The sequence below is a fragment of the Balaenoptera acutorostrata genome, chromosome 15 (genome assembly GCF_949987535.1).
Source record: "Balaenoptera acutorostrata chromosome 15, mBalAcu1.1, whole genome shotgun sequence".
Classification (NCBI taxonomy): Eukaryota; Metazoa; Chordata; class Mammalia; order Artiodactyla; family Balaenopteridae; genus Balaenoptera; species Balaenoptera acutorostrata.
Window position 1 is genome coordinate 38,155,607 of NC_080078.1, and position 18,432 is coordinate 38,174,038.

At 57.7% G+C, this 18,432-nt stretch overlaps 2 protein-coding genes across 11 annotated transcripts in view; one reads left to right on the forward strand and one right to left on the reverse strand.

Moving 5' to 3' along the window:
• The window catches only part of TSC2 (TSC complex subunit 2), a 38,549-nt gene extending 25,920 nt beyond the window's left edge, over window positions 1-12,629 (reverse strand). For 8 of the 9 annotated variants that reach the window (XM_057528800.1, XM_057528797.1, XM_057528799.1 and 5 more), the window contains exons 1-14: window positions 12,507-12,629; window positions 11,814-11,980; window positions 10,676-10,762; window positions 8,597-8,707; window positions 7,633-7,777; window positions 6,493-6,610; window positions 6,036-6,084; window positions 5,495-5,620; window positions 5,092-5,165; window positions 3,905-4,031; window positions 2,935-3,078; window positions 1,913-2,050; window positions 894-997; window positions 384-465 (exon numbers count right to left, since the gene is read on the reverse strand). In XM_057528800.1, coding sequence (XP_057384783.1) covers window positions 384-465; window positions 894-997; window positions 1,913-2,050; window positions 2,935-3,078; window positions 3,905-4,031; window positions 5,092-5,165; window positions 5,495-5,620; window positions 6,036-6,084; window positions 6,493-6,610; window positions 7,633-7,777; window positions 8,597-8,707; window positions 10,676-10,762; window positions 11,814-11,951 — 1,443 coding nt within the window. In that variant the 5' untranslated portion in view covers window positions 11,952-11,980; window positions 12,507-12,629. The remainder of the gene's footprint in view (window positions 1-383; window positions 466-893; window positions 998-1,912; window positions 2,051-2,934; window positions 3,079-3,904; window positions 4,032-5,091; window positions 5,166-5,494; window positions 5,621-6,035; window positions 6,085-6,492; window positions 6,611-7,632; window positions 7,778-8,596; window positions 8,708-10,675; window positions 10,763-11,813; window positions 11,981-12,506) is intronic. The other variant, XM_057528798.1, reaches the window with a different exon arrangement.
• Window positions 12,630-12,658: 29 nt separating this feature from the next.
• NTHL1 (nth like DNA glycosylase 1) lies at window positions 12,659-18,410 on the forward strand. Of its 2 annotated transcripts, none has more exons than XM_007181668.2 (6): window positions 12,659-12,829; window positions 13,779-14,014; window positions 14,559-14,729; window positions 15,655-15,814; window positions 18,006-18,111; window positions 18,192-18,410. In XM_007181668.2, exons 1-6 carry the CDS (start codon window positions 12,691-12,693, stop codon window positions 18,313-18,315), a joined length of 936 nt encoding a protein of 311 aa, XP_007181730.2. In that variant the 5' UTR covers window positions 12,659-12,690; the 3' UTR covers window positions 18,316-18,410. The 2 variants fall into 2 exon arrangements, with proteins under 2 accessions (XP_007181730.2, XP_007181729.2); XM_007181667.2 differs by having other exon boundaries at window positions 12,664-12,829; window positions 13,776-14,014.
• Window positions 18,411-18,432: the final 22 nt, after the last annotated feature.

Genomic DNA, 18,432 nt, shown 5'->3' on the forward strand with positions numbered 1-18,432 from the left:
TGAGTGTGATTACAAAAATGAAAAGAAAATGTCCCCACGCAAGACTGTTTTCCTGAGGGCAGGGACTATGCCCTCCTGTCTGCTCAGCCACAGGCCTGGCAGAAGGCACCAAGGGAGGGGGGGAGGGGGGAGGGAGGGAGGGGGGGAGGGAGGGAGGGAGGGAGGGGGGAGGGAGGGAGGGAGGGAGGGAGGGATGAATGAGGAAACAAAGCTTGCCACAGAGAGGCGCTGGCAGACCCCAGGTCCCAGGCCGACCCCAGGAGGCGTGCGGTGCCCAGAAAGGGCCACACGCTGCCTCTTGGGCGAGCATCGCCCTGCATGGCTTGTGGAGGCCGCCCTCGCACCTGCTGCCCCAGGGCTCCCGCGCCGGCATGGATACACACCTCATAGAACTGCCTGTTGATGAGCAGCACGAAGGACAGGACGTCCAGCACCTTGATACGCACAGCGCTGCGCAATTCGTTCCTGGGGGCAGGGGCACACCTGCTGGGGCCGGGCGGGTGCACCAGCCACTGGCCTCACCCTCCGCCAGCCCGAGCAGCCCAACCTCCAATGGCTTCCCTGGGGACCCAGCCCCCAGACCCACCCGCCTCCATGTCAGGCGAGACTGATTCCGGATCCTCCCCGCGTGGGGCCCAGCTCGGCAACATCCAGACCAAGAATGGGGTAAAGAGGCAGAGAACCCGGCCCTCAGAGATGGCCTCTTTCTAGATGACCACTCCACAGGAGGGAGTAAGCACAGAGGCCTCAGAGGACTCTGTCCTCTGGAAGACAAACCCTCTCCTGCTCAGTGAGAACTGTCACTTTCAAGAATCGGAGAGGAAAGTGCTAACTCTCAGTGTCCTGCCTGCAGTGCAGACACAGGGTCAGGCGGGCCTCCAGAGGCTGCCTACCTGAAAAATCTCTCCATCAGTAACTGCAGGTTGTGAATCCAGCCATCCTTTGCTGGATGGATTGACTGAGCCCTGTAGGTTATTAAGTTTAAGAGGGAGGATTCCTGCCAAAAGAAGAAAGACCTAGAGTGAACGAGCCGCTCTGCCCTTCCAGAGGTTTTTTGATAAATACAGCCCCATGCTGCTGGCCCAAGAGACCAGCCACTCCGAGGCCCAGGTAGGGAGCCCACACGATAAAGGCCCTGCTGGCAGCAGTGAAGATTCATTTAAAATGCACATAACAGACTTCCCTGGTGGCACAGTGGTTAAGAATCCACCTGCCAATGCAGCTGACATGGGTTCGAGCCCTGGTCCAGGAAGATCCCACATGCCGTGGAGCAACTAAACCCGTGTGCCACAACTACTGAGCCTGCGCTCTAGAGCCTGCGCACCACAACTACTGAGCCCACTTGCTGCAACTACTGAAGCCCACACGCCTAGAGCCCATGCTCTGCAACAAGAGAAGCCACCGCAGTGAGAAGCCCGCGCGCCACGACGAAGAGCAGCCCCCGCTCGCCGCAACTAGAGAAAGCCTGTGCGCAGCAACGAAGATCCAATGCAGCCAAAATAAAGAAATAAAAAATAAAACCCACATAAAAGCCTTGCATCAGGCTGAGCCCTTCTGGCACCAGGACTGCCTGCCTTTCGGGGAGCAGATATGCTGAGCATGAAGACAACTGGCCCCTCCCTCCGTGCAGGTGAGAGGAAATGGATGCTTAGGCTGTGATGTGCTCTCACAGACCCACACTCATTCAGCCTCCTGACGGCCCGGCAGACTTCCCTGCTGGAGCACAAATCCCAGGGGAGCAGAAGCCTCCCAGGGTTTTTACTTCAAACTCACGGAAAACTTGCCTCCAGACCCACACAGCCAGACCTCCGGGAGCTGAGCAGCCCCTCCCCTCCCCCAGAAGCCTGACCTAAACCACCCTCTTGTCCGAGCACCAAAGGCCCCACTGTGTTGGAGAGAGAGGTGGTCTTACAGGCCTCTGGTCTGCACATCTCTCAACGAGCTCAAAGTATCTCTCCTGTGAGCCGTGGAACTCATTTTGATCACACAGCTCTTCCACCGTGGTCAGCAGGTCGTGGACGATGGCTCTGAGTTCTGGGCTGTCTAGGCTCTGCAACACGAAGGCACGGTTACACAGGAGGGATCTCAGCTCCCTCCAAGGACTCGGCATCAGAGTCCTCAGCTCAAATGAGCTGAATCCAGACACCTCCTCAGGTCCTCCCACTGGGCAGGGGGCACGAGTCCTATTCCTGCCCATTGGGGAATGGTGGGGCCCAAGGGGTCCTGGCTGTGCCCACAAGGCGGGCCTCCACTACCAGTGTGTTCACGCCTCCCTCAGGCTCTCGCATGTTCTGGAGGCCCCAGGGGTGTGGCCTCCCAGACCATCACTCCAAGATGAAGCACTGCCTGACCAGCTGGTCGTGACAATGGTCTGGCCCAGCAGCCACCCCTGAGGGACAAGAACCCAGGCCCTGCTGAGTTCTGGTCCTTCCTCCCATGGGCCTGGCCGCCTGCCTAGAGCCCGCCCCAGTGCCCCAGGAGGCCCAGCCCCTAGCCCATGCTATATGTGACCTCATCTCATCTGCAGCCCCTGCACCAGCACGTCCTCCTTCTTGCCACAGTCAACGCCCTCCTCCAAAGTTCCACCAACTGCGGGCAGCATTCGAGACACTTTGGGAACTGTCTTCAGGGTCCACTTACAGGCCATGGAGGCCACCTGGTGTGTTACTCTGTCGATCTTGATCGACACTGCCCCCTACCCCCCTTGCTCACCTATTACATAGTCCTGCTCCAACCGATAGAAGGGATTTGGGAAAAACAGCTGTCTTCAGTGGACGGCGAGTTGCCACCCAAGAACCATCAGAGAACACGGCCCAGCAAGCTCTGAGGCAGGGCCCTGAGGGGCGGGGAGCTGCCCCCATGGTCCACGCCCCCCAGGAAGGGGCCCTCTGGCCAACAGGTCGGCCGTCTCGGTTCTCCCTGTGCCCACCTCACCTGGAGCTGCTGAAGCAGGCGTTCAACAATGTTCAGCAGGATGTCCCATGTCACGGCCTGGAGCTCCCTCCGGTACTTCTTGATGAGTCTGGTTATGGAGAGGACGATCTCATAGGACACCACCTCGTTCGGACAGGTCATGGCCTGGAACATGGCCCGGGGGGCACGCAGTGTCAGTCCCTTCGCGCTCACGCACAGGAAGCCCCAGCACGTCGCCCTTGGAACCTAGCATGAGATGCCTTACTCCCACGCACATCTCGCGGGCCACAAAAGTAGTATCTCAGGAACCCAGAAGTGTGTTTTCTATACTGGCTCCAAAGGGCCTGACGTAGCCAGACCATTCACTTCAAATTCCGTGCCCCTGGCTTCCTGGCCTAGAGGAACCTGAAAGCTACCCTGATGTAAGCAATGCGCAGAGAGCACGCCCTCCACTGCCCAGGAGACGGGGTGTGGCCAGAAGGACCCCATTAGGGGCACGGTGTGAGCTGGGACATGACACAGCTCATCTGCTTGTCCGGTAAGATGAGGATGGTATGATTGCCCCAGCTCACCAGGGTGCCATGACGGCTACATGAAAACACGCAAAGTGCTCCGAACTCCGCCAGGCATGGTGGAAACACAAGCTATTATCGCTGGCCTCATTCTAGAGCAAGAGCAAGTTTGCCACTTGACCAAGGAAACTGTCGAAAGCAAGCATGTCACTATCCCCAGGGGGAATCTTGAGCAGTCCTGATGCTAATTTGTAGAAGATGAAATTCATAAAATATATTTGCTTGAGGATAAAATCTTCAAAGGCCCTACACTGCAAACCTACTTGCAAAGCAAGTGACTACACACGTTCCCCCCGCGCCCCCCCCCACCTCCTGCCCCTGCAGCAGACTCCCCGTCTGACAGGCCTGTTCCCACTGGGTGGGGATGAGGTGAGCTTTCCCGCCCTCGCCAGCTCACTGCGGTACAGAAGCCAAGTTACCTCATAAAATGACGGCAACACAGATGTTGGGGAGTTCTTGAGAGAGTAGAGCCGGTGGGCTCCCCAGAGAGCCATGCCAACAAAGAACACAGCTCCTCTCAGCAGTGGGGCGTCTTCCATGTAGGCTCTGAAAGCGTTCCCCGGGAAGACGGGATATAAGCAGGGCCCAGCCCAGCATCTGCCCAGGCTCCTAGCAGCCTCCCCGGAGGTCCCTACACTCATGAGGCAGAAGCAAAGCTGGGGAAGTGGGCTGGGCAGGGGACACGGGGGCCAGCAGCAACTGTGTGATTCATTCACGCATTCGCTCAACAGCCCTCAGCATCATGGTGCTGACAGCCTAGGAGATACAGGTGTGAACCAAAAGATCACGTAAATAAACACCAAGGTTCCAACTCAGATTACAGCTAAGAAGGAAAGCCATGGGATACGAGAGCAGACCTGCTCAGGGCGATCAGGGAATCTAACCGCAACACTACAATGTCAAGGACACTCAGGGAAACTCAACCCAGGTGGAAGGACATTTCAGCAAGATGAAAGGTATGTGCAAAGGCCCTGGGTGGGTGGCAGAAAGGCAACATGGCGGGAACGAGAAGCTCACAGGCTGAGCAGGGCTGGACCATCCAGGCCTTGCCATTTGGTTTTTATCCTGAGAGCACTAGGAGCCATTGTGGCTTCAAGCAAAAAGTGACACAGTCAGATCTGTGCTGGAAAAACTATGTGTGGCTGCTGTGTGGAGGAATGGACTTCGGGAGGCCAAGAGCGGGTGCAGGAGAGCAGTGAGGAGGTGAGAGCTGAGGGGGTGGGGCCCGGGAGTGGACAGACGAGCCATCTCAGGGGCAGAAGCAACACCACCTGAGACAGTCTGGCTGTGGGAGGTGAGGCAGGGCCTCGTGACAAGTAGGTGGTGAGGCAGCCCCACTGGAGGAGGTCCACGTGTGGGAGGGAGGTCAAGAGCTCAGTTTTGCATGTTCTGACTTCACTGGCAGGAGGAGGAGAGGACAGGCGACCAGTAGCATAAGACGTGAGCCCTAGATCAGGGCTCACTTCTGGAGCAGCCTCCCCACCAGAACAGGAAGCTCCGCGTCAGCCTGTGCCGAGGCATAGAGCCCACACAGGGAGCCTCCTTGAGGAGGCCCTGCGGCCGCCAAGCCACCCTCACCCACACCGGCTGGGCCACCCGCACTCACCTGTCCTCCATGATGCGGCACATATGGTAGATGGCACTGTGGCCCAGGTGGGTGCCCAGGAGATTGCGCATCAGCTGGGAAGCAAGATGCACCGTTGTTAGACTGGCAAACACGAGCCCGGGGCCTCGCACGGCCACCGCTCTGAAGCCCTCCACGTCCAGCTGCTCTCCACCATCTCCTCCGGAACAGGGGCAGCCGAGTTCTCAAAATGCCACCAAAACCCTGACCTCAGCTCAGCCACTGGGAAAATGCCACTGGCTGCCCCTCAACAGGCCACTGTCTGGCCGCTCTGAGAATAAGATGGCCATTCATTGAGGACAAGATGGCCCTTGTCCTGTCCATAAGCCTGGCTTATCACTTCATCCGGGCAAGAACTCTGCAGGATGAGAGTTTAGACCCTTACCTTCCAGCAAGGCTCACAGAGCTCCTTGACATTGATGGTGCGGCAGAGGGTGACGATGAACAGGGGGAGGCTCTCGGCCGGCAGGCAGTTGTAGCAGACCACGGCATCCAGCACCTGCAGAGAGACCTGGTGGGGCGGAGAAAGTCAGGCCAGCCCTGCCTCCTGCTCACAGGGAAGTGACACCCTCAGCTTCCTCCACTGACCATCCTTTGGTCAGCAATGACTGCCCCTCCCCTCTGTCAAAGCAGCCTTCCTGGGAACCACAGAGTGAGCAAGCATCTGGGAGGCACTTTTACATCCCAGTCACGGTGGGTTATCCCATCATGAACTATAACCCCACAACGGAAGTCATCCAACAGCCCTTACTTACAGGAGAGAGTCCTGAGGCTCAGAGAGGTCAAGCAGCTTGCCCGAGGCCACACAGCCAGTGAGGGGCAGCACAAGGCTTGACCCCAGGGCCTCGAGTCTCAGTTGCTATGCCACCCGGCCTGCCCAGAAGGACGGTGAAAGGGACTGTCCCTGGACGGGGGCAGCTACTGACCTCTATGTCCACGGAGGACACGGTCTGGACGCACAGCAGGCAGATCATGCTGTGGGAGGAAACACAAAGTCAGCTGAGAGGACACTTCCCAGAGGCTGGGTGGCTCCGTTTTACTTCCTGGTTCCTCTACAAAGTCAGTTAAAAAAGTGGCTCATCCTCCCTCAGGGCTCCCCTCACCCAACCACTGCTCAGCACTGAGTGTACAGCACCAAGACCAACCCTCTGCCCGCAGGGTTTCACAGAGTGTTTTGAACAAATAACAAGTAACAATAAACAAAACATCAAGTAATATCACACATCTGCTACAAACATTATGTGGAAGGTGGCTTTGGCCACTTCCAACATCTCCATTTATTTGATGGTTTTAACAGCTTTATTCACCCTACAGAGCTGAACTGCAGATATAAGACAGCAGCACTGTGATCAGTGCATGTTACTGATCACATGTTTTTCTTACTGGACCATGGATGCAATGTATTCATCAAGGTAACAGCTGTTGAATTTGACCAGATTCACAAGCACCAGAAGGAATTCTGAGGACAGGCCGATGTCCATCCACTGCAGGACAAACTCAGCTAGGGGAGAAAAAGAGGAGAGCAACGTCCTTCCTACTCACCTCCTCCCCAGGAAAATGAGTCCCCATCCCATTCACTGCTGGAAACAGCATCATTGGTCCCCACGGAATGAAAGGCAGGCTAGCACGGGGCCAATGGAGGCTCAGCTGGAGCCCGAGCAGGTCAGCATGTCATGGACTCTGGAATTCACCAGCTCCCAGGATGCATGAAGGGGTCTGAGCTGAGGCAGGGGCAGCGTTTGTGCATTTGATGCTCAGAGCCCTGACCCCGATGCTGGGGGTGCAAACACGGGGCGAGTGTCTAGGAGGCCCCCATCCCCACAGAGAATCTCTCAAAGGAGACACAAGCAACGCTTGGTTGCTAGACACATAAACTTGGACAGAAAAGCTAACCACATCCTCACTGTCAGCACCTGTCCTGGAGGTGGACCAACAGCTGAGGCCCGTTTCTGACAGAACAGCAAGGCCCAAGTCAAATTTACTTCTTCCTCTGCCTTCCTCTTCTCCCCACAGCAGTGACAAGAAATCTCAAGACTCATGGAAACCTCACACCATAAGGATGACAGGGAGGATGGCCACCAAAGGAAAGGGCTAGGAGGCCAGACCGGGCATGAAAAGGACAAGGAGGAAGACACAGCGAGGCAGCCCCAGCCCCCCAAAAACCTCAGGGCACTCTGGATAAGACCCAGCCTGAGGCCTGGTTCAGCAGCACGCTCTCCCAACAGCAAAATGCAGACCACCTCCTGCCCGCCTAAAAGGCACATCTAGGCCCCACTCCCCAGGGATTCAGAGCCAGCCTATCTGGAGTAAAGCCCAGACTCTGCATTTTTAACAAGCTCCTGGGGAGATTTGGTCGGCTGATCCTGGTTGCACAGAGATAAGCAGACCAGTGTGTTGCAGCGCCTTCTGCAGGCCACCCCTGTGAACTGCAGCACTCCCTCTGGGCCCGACAGGCCTTCCTGCATCCCAGATTAAATTTCATCACCAAGGCCAGAGAAACCTCACACCCAACGTGGCACCCACCCAGCTCTTCTTCCAAGTAGGTGATGTGTCTCCCATTGTCCGTGAGGGCCTTGAAAACTTCCAGTCTCTCGTGGAGGTCTTCGTTAGAAGGGTAATCCTTGATGACCTTAAAGAAGAGGGCCCTGAGAACGCCCAAGCGGTCCCCCTGAAGACAAAACCATCGGGTCAGCAGTCCTGCCAGGATCCCCCTGGGTTTCTCAAGCAGCTGTGAGAAGTCCAAGAAGTGCCGTGGGCTCCAAGACTCCCAACCCTGGGGCCCTTTCTCCCTCCCGGAGGAAGCGGCTGTGAGGGACTAACTGGGTAGGGGATCAGGCGCCCTGGTCATCGTTTGACCAGTGTGTGTGTGGAGCACCTACTATGCGCCCAGGTCTGGGCACACAGCAGGAGCCAATGCACCCACCCTCGAGGGATGCTCACGGAATGATGATAGCCACCTAACCAAGCTGAGAGTGGGGACTTCTCTGAGCAGCGGGGTGTGAAGGCGTAGAGGAAACAGGCCAGGAGGAGAGGAAACCTTCCAAGCAGGAATGGCGAGAGGTGGCCTGGGTGTTCCAGCATGGCGGGAGCATGGTGACCAAGGGGCAGGAGCCCACGGTGAGGGGCAGGAAGTCAGTGAGAGCAAGAAAACAACAGCTCACTCGTGCGAGGAACCATTCTCATCATTTTGGGTGAACTGCCTCATTTACTCCCCAAAACGTCCCAGAAAAAAGGGAATGACAAGCATCCCCACTTTAGAGGAGAGGAAGTGGAGGCTCAGGGGGCTCCAGTGACTTGCCCAGGGTCACGCAGATACTAGAGGTGACACCAGCACGCCCACTCGGGCAGTCCAGCTGCAAGGCCCCTGGGAACCAGCGAACCTGTGCCTGGTGTTCTCGCCAAAGACGAGAGTCCAAACGTGGCCCACGGGAGCAGTCAACACGTGGCCCGCCCCAGCTCCCCCCAGGCACAGAGCGGCCACCCTTACCTGTCCCTGCACGATGGCCTTCAGCAGAGCCAGCACCGCGTGCCGGGCCTCTGGCGGCCGCTCTGGCTGCAGCAAGTCCGAGACGGCCTTCCAGAGTGCTTCCACCGCGTGCTGCCCGGCAAAGAAGGGACAGGGATTGGTGTGCTGGCCCCTCAACTTGAGGGACAGTTCCATGAGCAAAGGACAGAGCAGAACAACGTGGTCTTTTGACTTAGAACTCACTCCTCTAAAGCCCTCATGTACCTGTCACAGCCCACAGCGACCACGAGCCTGACAAGGGGAACAGCTCCAAGCTACTTCGAACCCTCACAGGTCCCTTTAACCCTCACCAGGCCATAGTCTGAGGGGAGGGAGGAAAGCAGGAAGGCCAGGGAGGCCGTCCTGGCTGCCCCCAGAGATCAGCAGGGAGTCTCTGAGAGCTTGCTCAGGCTCCATGGGAAAAGCCACTGGAAGAGTCTCAGAACCAGAAGTACCACAGCGGTCCCCAGGCCTGCAGCCTGACCCAGAAATCCCATGCTCTGGATCTCCCCTGTGTAAACAAACCAGCTTCGGGCCACTCAGTACCCCACCCCAACCCTGCCTCTGCTGCCTGGCTTGACTCAGAACTCTGTCCAGGGGCTTCCCTGGTGGCGCAGTGGTTGAGAATCTGCCTGCCAGTGCAGGGGACACGGGTTCGAGTCCTGGTCTGGGAAGATCCCACATGCCACGAAGCAACTAGGCCTGTGAGCCACAACTACTGAGCCTGCGTGTCTGGAGCCTGTGCTCCGCAACAAGAGAGGCCGTGACAGTGAGAGGCCCGCGCACCGCGATGAAGAGTGGCCCCTGCTCGCCGCAACTAGAGAAAGCCCTCGCACAGAAACGAAGACCCAACACAGCCAAAAATAAATAAATAAATAAATAGATTCAAATAGCTAACCTTTAAAAAAAAAAGAACTCTGTCCAGGCTTCTGGAATCTGCCTCCTAAGTCCACCCAGCCCACGAGGGAGCTGCTGGGTGCTTTCCCCTCAGCTCCCAGAATCAGTCTCTCTTGTGTCAGCTTCCCTTCTCCACGTTAACCATCCCTGACTCCCTCCAGCCAGAGTTTCCAGGCCACTCACCCTTTCCTGGGCTCAATCCTCTTAAGAGGGGAACTAAAATGTCTTTTCAATGTTGTCTGACCAACATTATTCGGTCATACACTGGAATACACTGCAAGTTTTACTTCCTTTGTCCCATTCACAATACTCCTATTGATGCAACCTAAGCCACAAGAGCACAGACACTGAGCCCGTGGACTACTCCAGCTTCTTAGGCCTATCTGTTTATTCACTCGACGGCAGCTCTGACATGGCTCCCCTTTCCGTACTTATTGTACACAGATAACTTTAAGAACATAGATACCTATTCTCACATTTATCCCTGGTCATGTGCAGCCTGCACGTTTCAGATGACCTGCAGAGGACGTAGTGGTCCCTCTCCCCTTGAGCAAATCTGAACCCGCCAGGTATGAGACCCATGTCTCCTCCTGTGTCACTCACACAAAAGTGGGTTGAGGCGAGAGCAGAGCCCTTGAGGAACTCTAACGGCAGGCAGCTTCCCACTCTGTCCACAGGACATCAGGAGACAGCCTGGAAGTATCTGCCCAAAATAAATACTCCTACGTCTGTGAGGCTGCTTAATACCACCCAAACATCTCTCCCAGAAAGACAGAGACTGGTATGCCTGGGCTTGTTCTCTGTGAAACGACACGCTCTCCCGAGCAGATTCTCATTCCCCTATTTTTCCTTCCTGCGAATCTGTAACGTGAGAGGACAAGTGAATGTGCGTTTCTGTAAGCCACCACAAAACCGCTTTTGGATCTGCTAAAAGAGCCTAATCCCCTTGCTCCCCATCTCCACATGTGACTGGCCTCTCAGGGTTATGCTCAGGACATTTCCAGAAGCTTCCTCATCGCTAAGATGAAGACTAAATTTCCCTCAAATGGTGCATATCAGTTCATTAGTGAAGTCAGCTGTCAACCCTGCTCCTAAAAAGATCCAAATCAGGCTTTAATGCAGCTCACATGAATCTCTCCAGGCACCCAACCGAGACACACCTACCTCTTCAAATTTCTTCGTTTTGGCAACCTCACAGATCTGCCCTATCACCCGGATGCGATTGTTGAGGCCACATTCAACACTCAGCTCCTGGAGAGATGAAAGAAGGAAAGGCCAGTGCTCAGACACCAGGTTTCCTTACCTGCCAATCACAGAGCACTCTAGGAACTGCCCTGCCTTTCCCATGCTGGAGACCCACAGCAGAACCTTCTGAAACCAAGAATCACCAGAGTTGACTAGTCCACCTTAGGGGAGTAAGAACAGACTTTTTTTTTTTTCCATAGCTGCACTTTTTTATTGAAATAAAATTCACATATGATAAAATTCACCACTGTAACGACTTTAAACTGTATAATCCAGTTTTTACCATATTCACAGTGCTTGCAACCAGGTCCACTAATTCCAGAACATTTTCATCACCTCAAAAAGAAGCTTCACTCCCCATTCCCTCCTCCCCCCAGGCCCTGGCAAAGGCTAATCTATTTTGTCTCTATGGATTTGCTGATTCTGGACATTTCATATATATGGAATCATACGTTATGCAGGCTTTTGTGATTGGCTTCTTTCGCTTAGTATAATGTTTTCAAGGTTCATCCATGCTGTTGCATGTTATCAGTGCTTCATTCCTCTTTTTGGCAAATACTACTCTGTCGTATGAAGGCATCACATTTTGTTTAAATCTTCACCAGTTGACAAGCATTTTGGTTGTTTCCGAATGGGAAACTTTACAAGTGCAAACATTCAACATTATTTATGGGTAAAGCACTGAGTAGGCACGTCTGTGAGATTCCAACACAGACAAAAAAGTGAAGCCTTACTTGTCCCAGGAACTCACACATTACCAGTTACCCCTGGCCATAACCCTAATCACCTGTGGAGACCATGGCCTTTAGGCCCTCTAAAATAGGTTTTCTTGCATCAACATCTGAATACTAACTCAAGTGTGGTGGACCAAGTCGCCAAGATCCTGACTTCCTGAATTTCCAGAGAAAAGACACATATGTCACCATGGTACTGGGGACAGCAGCCCCACAGACGGTCACCAGCAGCCCATCTCCCACAGAACCTGGTGACAGACCAAACTCAGCCTTCCCTGCACCTCCCACTAAGCTAGCAGAGAAGACCCAGGCAGCTCACTCACTCTCAGGATTTCCGCCGTGATGATAAACTCCGTCTGTTTGCCCTCTGCAGACCTGGGATTTGGCCTTGGAGTTCCCAGTCCCAATAGAATCTTGAACTTCTCCTTCAAGCCTGAATCTTTGCTTGCTGGCTTGGCCATGCTGGGCAGGGACGCATCAGAGGACTCCTCTGTGCCGACAATCAGGCAGAGATCTCAGGGACGGCTCCACCCACCTGCCCCGCCGCGGACCACCGGCCGCCCGCGAACCCTAGGTCTCCGGTGGGCACGACCTTTCTTCCCTCCCACAGCCCCCGAGAGAACTCCACCACAGCCAGGCGCGGTCCCGGCCAGAAATAAACCCGGAAAATGCCAGGCCTTCCGCCCGCCTCAGTGCATGGAGTGAGGGAGGGGAACTGGGGCCAGGGGGCGGCCGCCGCGGGGTCCAGGGAGCCCTGACATTTGCCATCTCTCTTCTCCCCGTGTGGAGGAGGACTGTCGGGGGACGCCGGGAGCAGGGACCCCCTCGCACCCGCCATGACTTAAAACCAAGGAATGCTTGGAGCTCCAGAATCAGGCTGCGGTGGGCGCGCCCGAGAGCCGGGCCTGACACTGCGGGGGTCCGCCCCCACGGCCTCAGTGCCGAGCAGGCCTGGAGAGGCAGCCTCCCCCGCTGCCCCGTCGGAGTCGGCGGTCAGGACGCCTCGAACCACTCACCACTCCCCCCGCCCGCAGCGCGCGAGGCAGTCCCGGCGCCGAGAACCGAGCACAACCCCCCGCCACAAGCCGCCGCCGGAAGCGCGACCGGCACTTCCGGCAGCGGGAGGGCGCCGAGGGCCGCCCTCTGGAGGAAAGGATGGGCGAGTGCTAGTCACGTGACGGAGTCCCGGGGGCCGCCGGGATGTGTAGTCCGCAGGAATCCGGCATGAATGCGGTGGGCGTGAGGATGGTGACCCGCAGCCGGAGCCGGGGACCCGGGGCCGGTCAGCAGGGGCGTAGGGAGAAACCAGCGCCGCTCCGGAGAGAAGAGGCGGCTGCAGGTAGCGCCGCGCCCGCGCGGGGTCACAGGAAGAGAGGCGGGGTGGGGGCCTGCAAGAGACTGGGGGCTGGGGCCCTGAGTTCCCGCCGTAAGCTCTTTCCCAGGAGACAGGGGCTGGGTTCAAGCGTTCCCACCTCCCCCACCTTCGTCCTGTTCAAGAAAGTTCTCCCGGTCCCACTAGCATGCCCTAGGGTACTCCACTTGTGCCAGGCTGATTGCGAGGCAAACCGGCCCTGTCCTCATAGCTGCTTCCAGCTCAGAGGCCCGGTGCCAAGGACTCTCCCAGCCAGAAGTTTTCTCCCCCTGCTAGAGGGTGCCTCTGAGAGAAAATGGGAAACGGCATGGCTTTCCTTACGTTTACGTCGTTATTAGGGACCTACATACGTCCTTATTAAGGACCTAATTTGAGATTCAGCGGTGGGTGAGAACGACAGGGCCCCTGCCACTTATCCTGCCTGGACGTCTGCAGGATTGTCCAGAGGAGGATTCCCACAGACACCCAAAGACCCCAGGGGTAGTCCAGACAAGATGACACACTGGGCAGAAGCATGGCAGTGGGGGACAGGCACGCGATAATGCCAGCCAGGTAGGCAGGAGCTCTGATGCCAGAACAGAGTTTGGAGTTTTAAACAGGAAGTGACACAACTCAATTCAGATTTTAGAAAGTTCTCTCTGACAGTGTCGAGACTAGATTGGGGGCACCATGGTGGAGGCTGTTACTTAAGAGTCGTCATGTGCTAAAGTGGATTTGGTCAGAGGGCCAACGGCATAAGGAAGGCTGACCTGGCCTGTAGCACATGCTGCAGAGGCCAGAGCACCCGCAGTTGTAGTAGGTGATGGGTGGTTGTTGAATAAATGATGTAGGATGAGATAGCAGGTAGGGCAGCACCCACACCTTTTCCTTATCTGTAGCCCTCACTGAAGGGACCAAGTGGTACTTTTTGCAGAAGGTAGGAAAAGCTACAGCCCTGTGAAGCGTCAGCGGAAGGCTCCAAGACTGAATGTGGCATACGAGGCCTCAGAAGGTGAGAAAGGAGAGGGGGCCGAGCATCTCCAGTCACCAGCCTGGGAGCCTCAGGACTGGCGGTGGCAGCTGGAGAACATCCGGACCATGAGGAGTGGAAAGGATGCACCCGTGGACCAGCTGGGGGCTGAGCACTGCTATGACCTCAGCGCACCCCCGAAGGTAGGCAGGCAGGCACCCATCTGCCGGTGACCCCCTTCTGAACAAGACACTTGCTTCCTCTCAGGCCTTTAGCAGGGGACAGCTGGCACATCATGGGTGTTCAGTAACGTTTGCTGAGAGAGAGAGGGAGTTCCTTACACTTCACTGGCCCAGAGCCTGGTCCTAAGACTAACCTGATTCCAATCCCAGCTCTGCTACCCGGTGACGGGCCTCAGTTTGCTTGTCTGTAAAATGGGCAGCAGCATCCTTTGCAAAGCAATAACAATAACAAGAGCAACCAAGGGCTGTTGAGCACTGACGTCGTGCCGAGTGCAATTCTGAATGCAGTAATAATTCTTTAAGCCTCACAGTGATCTTGCAAAGCAGGTGCTGTTATTTTCCTCATAAGTGGAAAATGCACCACACACACACCCTTGGCCCGGGCCGATAGGAGGCAGATATCCCATACACTGCCTGGGGTGACACGTGCAGATGAGTAAAGGGCTTGGCTGGGCTAAGCACCCAGGACCCGCCCCCACCGTGGTGCCTGTCACTGTGCAAGCAGGTGCGGAGGTACCAGGTGCTGCTGTCACTGATGCTCTCCAGCCAGACCAAGGACCAGGTGACAGCAGGCGCCATGCAGCGGCTGCGGGCCCGGGGCCTGACGGTGGACAGCATCCTGCAGACGGATGACAGCACGCTGGGCACGCTCATCTATCCTGTGGGCTTCTGGAGGGTGAGCCCAGCCCGTGGCGAGTGGGGCTGGGGGTGCCACTGGCCTGCGAAAGATGTCAGACTGAGTGGGCTGTGGGGTGTGGGAGGCCGGGGCGGGCATCCCTGGCCATGGGGGCCTGGCTATGAGTTCCCACTGGAGCACCGCCCCGCCCCTGCTGCTCTGACCAGCCCACAGGGGGCCTGGCCATGGGGCCTCAAGTCCAGGAGCTGGAGCTCCTTGGCCTTTCCTGTTTGCAGCCCACCCCTTCCTTCCTCCACCTCCCTTCCCAGACGCCTGGCCCTTCTCTTCCTCACTAAGGCTGCCCACCCATCTATCCCTTTGTTTACTCCAAGCCTCCCTGGAGTGCACAACCCCTCCCCTCTGGAGCCCCAACAGGCCACAGAGTACAGGGTGGCGGGTGCGCGGGTCTGTTGAAGGCAGCCGGGTGGGTGGGGCTACTTCCCCTTGGCACTGGCCTGGGCTGCAGTTCATCAAATGGGTTTTAAATAGCCCTGTCCACTCAGGCACAGGATGGGAACCGCCTGGCTGGCCTGGCGGCTGGAGGGGGAGCCCCAGGCTCCAGCCTTCCTTCCTGAAGGCCCAGGTGCTGTTGAGCCCAGCTTCTGGCTTAACTGGTCCTGCTTAGCCTGCCTGGTCTCTGGCAGGGAATGATGGGGCAGGGAGACTCAAGCCGGACCCCATGCACTTGTCATTGGCCCCAGGCAAGTGGGAGGCAGGGTCTAGGCCTGCATTGGGCCTTCCTTGGGCTCTCCTGCCCTTGGCTTTTTCCCACCTACTTGGGGGACAGAGGCAAGCAGGTGCCTCTGAGTGTGTCCTGGACAGCTGGCGGGTAGCTCTGGGCACCTGTGGGTTTCCTCTGGGCCTCGTCTTCCCAGGTCGGGCTATACTCCTGACCTCCAGCGCTGACCCCCCCCCAATCTTTCAGAACAAGGTGAAGTACATCAAGCAGACCAGTGCTATCCTGCAGCAGCACTATGATGGGGACATCCCAGCCTCCTTGGCAGAGCTGGTGGCACTGCCAGGCGTCGGGCCCAAGATGGCGCACTTGGCCATGGCAGTGGCCTGGGGCACTGTGTCAGGCATTGGTGAGTGGCATGCGCCCATGAGGCAGGAGTGGCTGGCTCCAGGCTTGCTGGCTGCCATTGAGGTTCCCCACATCCTTGTGACCAGTGACCCCAGCTCAGGTCTCCTCATTCACAACTCAGCCCGAAGGGTCAGAAAGGTATTCCCAGCCCAGAGCTAGGCCCACCCCACCCAGAGATGGGTACTAGCAGGAGGAGTTCCTGTTTGCTGAGGAGCTCCTATAGCGTGCTAGCCTCTGGGAGAGGCCCTAGATGGACTCGGGTCTGTGCTGCATGAGGGAGAGAGACACTGGGGTAGAAACACTGATGGGGGTATGCAGGGCACCTTTGGAGTTGGCCTGGTCTGGGGCATTTGGGAGGACTTCCTGAGGAGGTGATAATTCAGCCAAGAGCTGAAGGGTGAGGTAGGCTGGCCAGGCCAAGAGAAGGAAGTGCATTGCAGGCAGAAGGAACAGCATCTGCGAAGCCGTGAGCTGGGGAAGAGGGCCAGAGCACAAGGCTCTGGAATGAGCGTGGGCAGAGGGGGCAGGTGCAGTGCAGACATGGGGACCCGGGGGGAGGAGGAAGCGGCTGTGGGGGCCCTTTCTGGAATCCCTATCCTGGGTCCTTGTGTTGCATTCTGGCATTGGAGGAGCTCCAAGTGGAGACAGACCCCTGGGTCGGGGTGGGACTGCTTCCTCAGATCTTTGCCCAGCGAGTGGGGGCTTCTGAGGCTGCACAGCGCAGGCCCAGCCAGCCCGGAAACCAGGGCTTGACCCATGACCCGCTTGTGTGCTCCCACCATGGTGCTTCTCAGGGATTCATGCAGAGGAGCCAGGAGAGGTGGTGGGGATCCCCCCAGGGCTTCTGAGGCTTGTGAAGCCTGCACCCTGGGGTAGGGACCCCTTCCCTGCAGTGCCCGCCAGAGGAGGAGGGCTCTGGCTACCTGATGAGGTTGGAGCCCAGAAGCCCTGAAAAGCGGGAGCCAGGCCAGGCGGGGCCAGGGCAGAGCGTCCCTCACTGGGCTCCTGCGGCTGCCAGCCTCTCAGCAGATACTTGAGCTTATCTGGGCGGCTGTCCTCGGCTGCCCGTGTCTAGGAGTGGTCTGGCAGGTCTGTGGGGGAAGGGCCCCCGCCCGCAGCTGATTGCAGCAGGCAGGAGTGTGGGAATGCTGCCCTGTCTGGTTGTCTGTGGGCCAGGCCACCTGCAGGGAGATCCTAGGGAGGTTGGGCCCCACTTCCCAGGGGGTTTCCTGAGAGAAGAAGCCCCGTCGAGTAGAGAGCCAGAGCCATGGGATACAGCAGCCGATCCCAGCTCTGCCCTCCCAGCTGGGTGACCCTGGGCAAGGCACTTGGCTTCTCCGAGCTGGGCCGCAAAGCAGGGGAAGTAGTTGCTCCCATTAGAGGCACAGGTGTGCAGAGCCCTCCTGGACTGGCCCACAAGTGTGGTGTGGCCCTGGGCTGGGCTTCTGGGTAACTTAAGGGCACGGTCACCTACGTGTTACAGAGAAAGAAACTGAGGCTTGGTGGTGACCCAAGGGTGTGGCTTCTCCATCTGCGTACTCTCCCTGTGCCCCCGTTATCGCTGTTTGGGGCGGGCCCGAGCCTTTTTCCAGGCAGCCAGCAGCAGAGGAAGTGGGCCAGTGCAGGAACTCGCTTTCTCTTCGGCAGACACGATAGGAGGAGGAGGCAGGGGCTGCATCTGGCTAGGGTAGGGGGCCTCGGTGAGCAGGTGCCCAGGCCAAGCCCCAGGGTGGCCGGCCAGGGGGAGCCGGGGCTGCGGCCGGGTGCACGACAGCTGCAGCTGGCCTGGCCGTGCTCCCCGCTCCGTTCCTGATGGTGCAGTGGCAGGTGCTGGCTCTGTGGGCAGTGACTTCATGCCAGCCCACTAGGTCAAGCTGCTGCCACCCAGCCTGGCACCCATGGCCCATGCCTGGGCCAGGAGGCACTGCTGCCTGCACCCCAGGAAAAAGGCCCAAGTCCTCTGGATCTGGCTCCAGCCCCTGCCTAGCAGCAGGGATGGCCCATGTGACTCTCTCTCAGGCCTGCGCAGTTCTGGGTCCTCCTCAGAAGCCGGCGGGGGTTGGGGAGGTGTGTAGGGGGACTCAGGCTTCAGACTCAGCCCCCCACCAACCCGCACTGGGAGCCGTGGCAGGGATGGGGCAGTCTGGCCCGGTGAGCCTGCCCCGTGTTCACCCTGCCCCGTCTCCAAGCAGCAGTGGACACACACGTGCACAGAATCGTAAACCGACTCAGATGGACCAAGAAGGCAACCAAGTCCCCGGAGGAGACCCGCAGGGCACTGGAGGAGTGGCTGCCCAGGTGTGCAGGGTGGGGGTGGGGCAGGGCGGGCTCCCCTCCCTCCCACCCTCCCTCCACACTGATGGCTCCCACCCCCACAGGGAGCTGTGGAGCGAGATCAATGGACTGCTGGTGGGCTTTGGCCAACAGACTTGCCTGCCCCTCCGCCCGCGCTGCCAGGCCTGCCTCAACCGGGCCCTGTGCCCAGCTGCACACGGACTCTGAGGGCCTGGCGCCTCTGCCCGGCACCACTCTGGCCTCTTTGTGCCTTTGCTGGGGAGCCATAGCCTGTTTATAATAAAGTTTGGGGGCTGTTTGTAGTTAGGGTCTGGCTGATTTCTA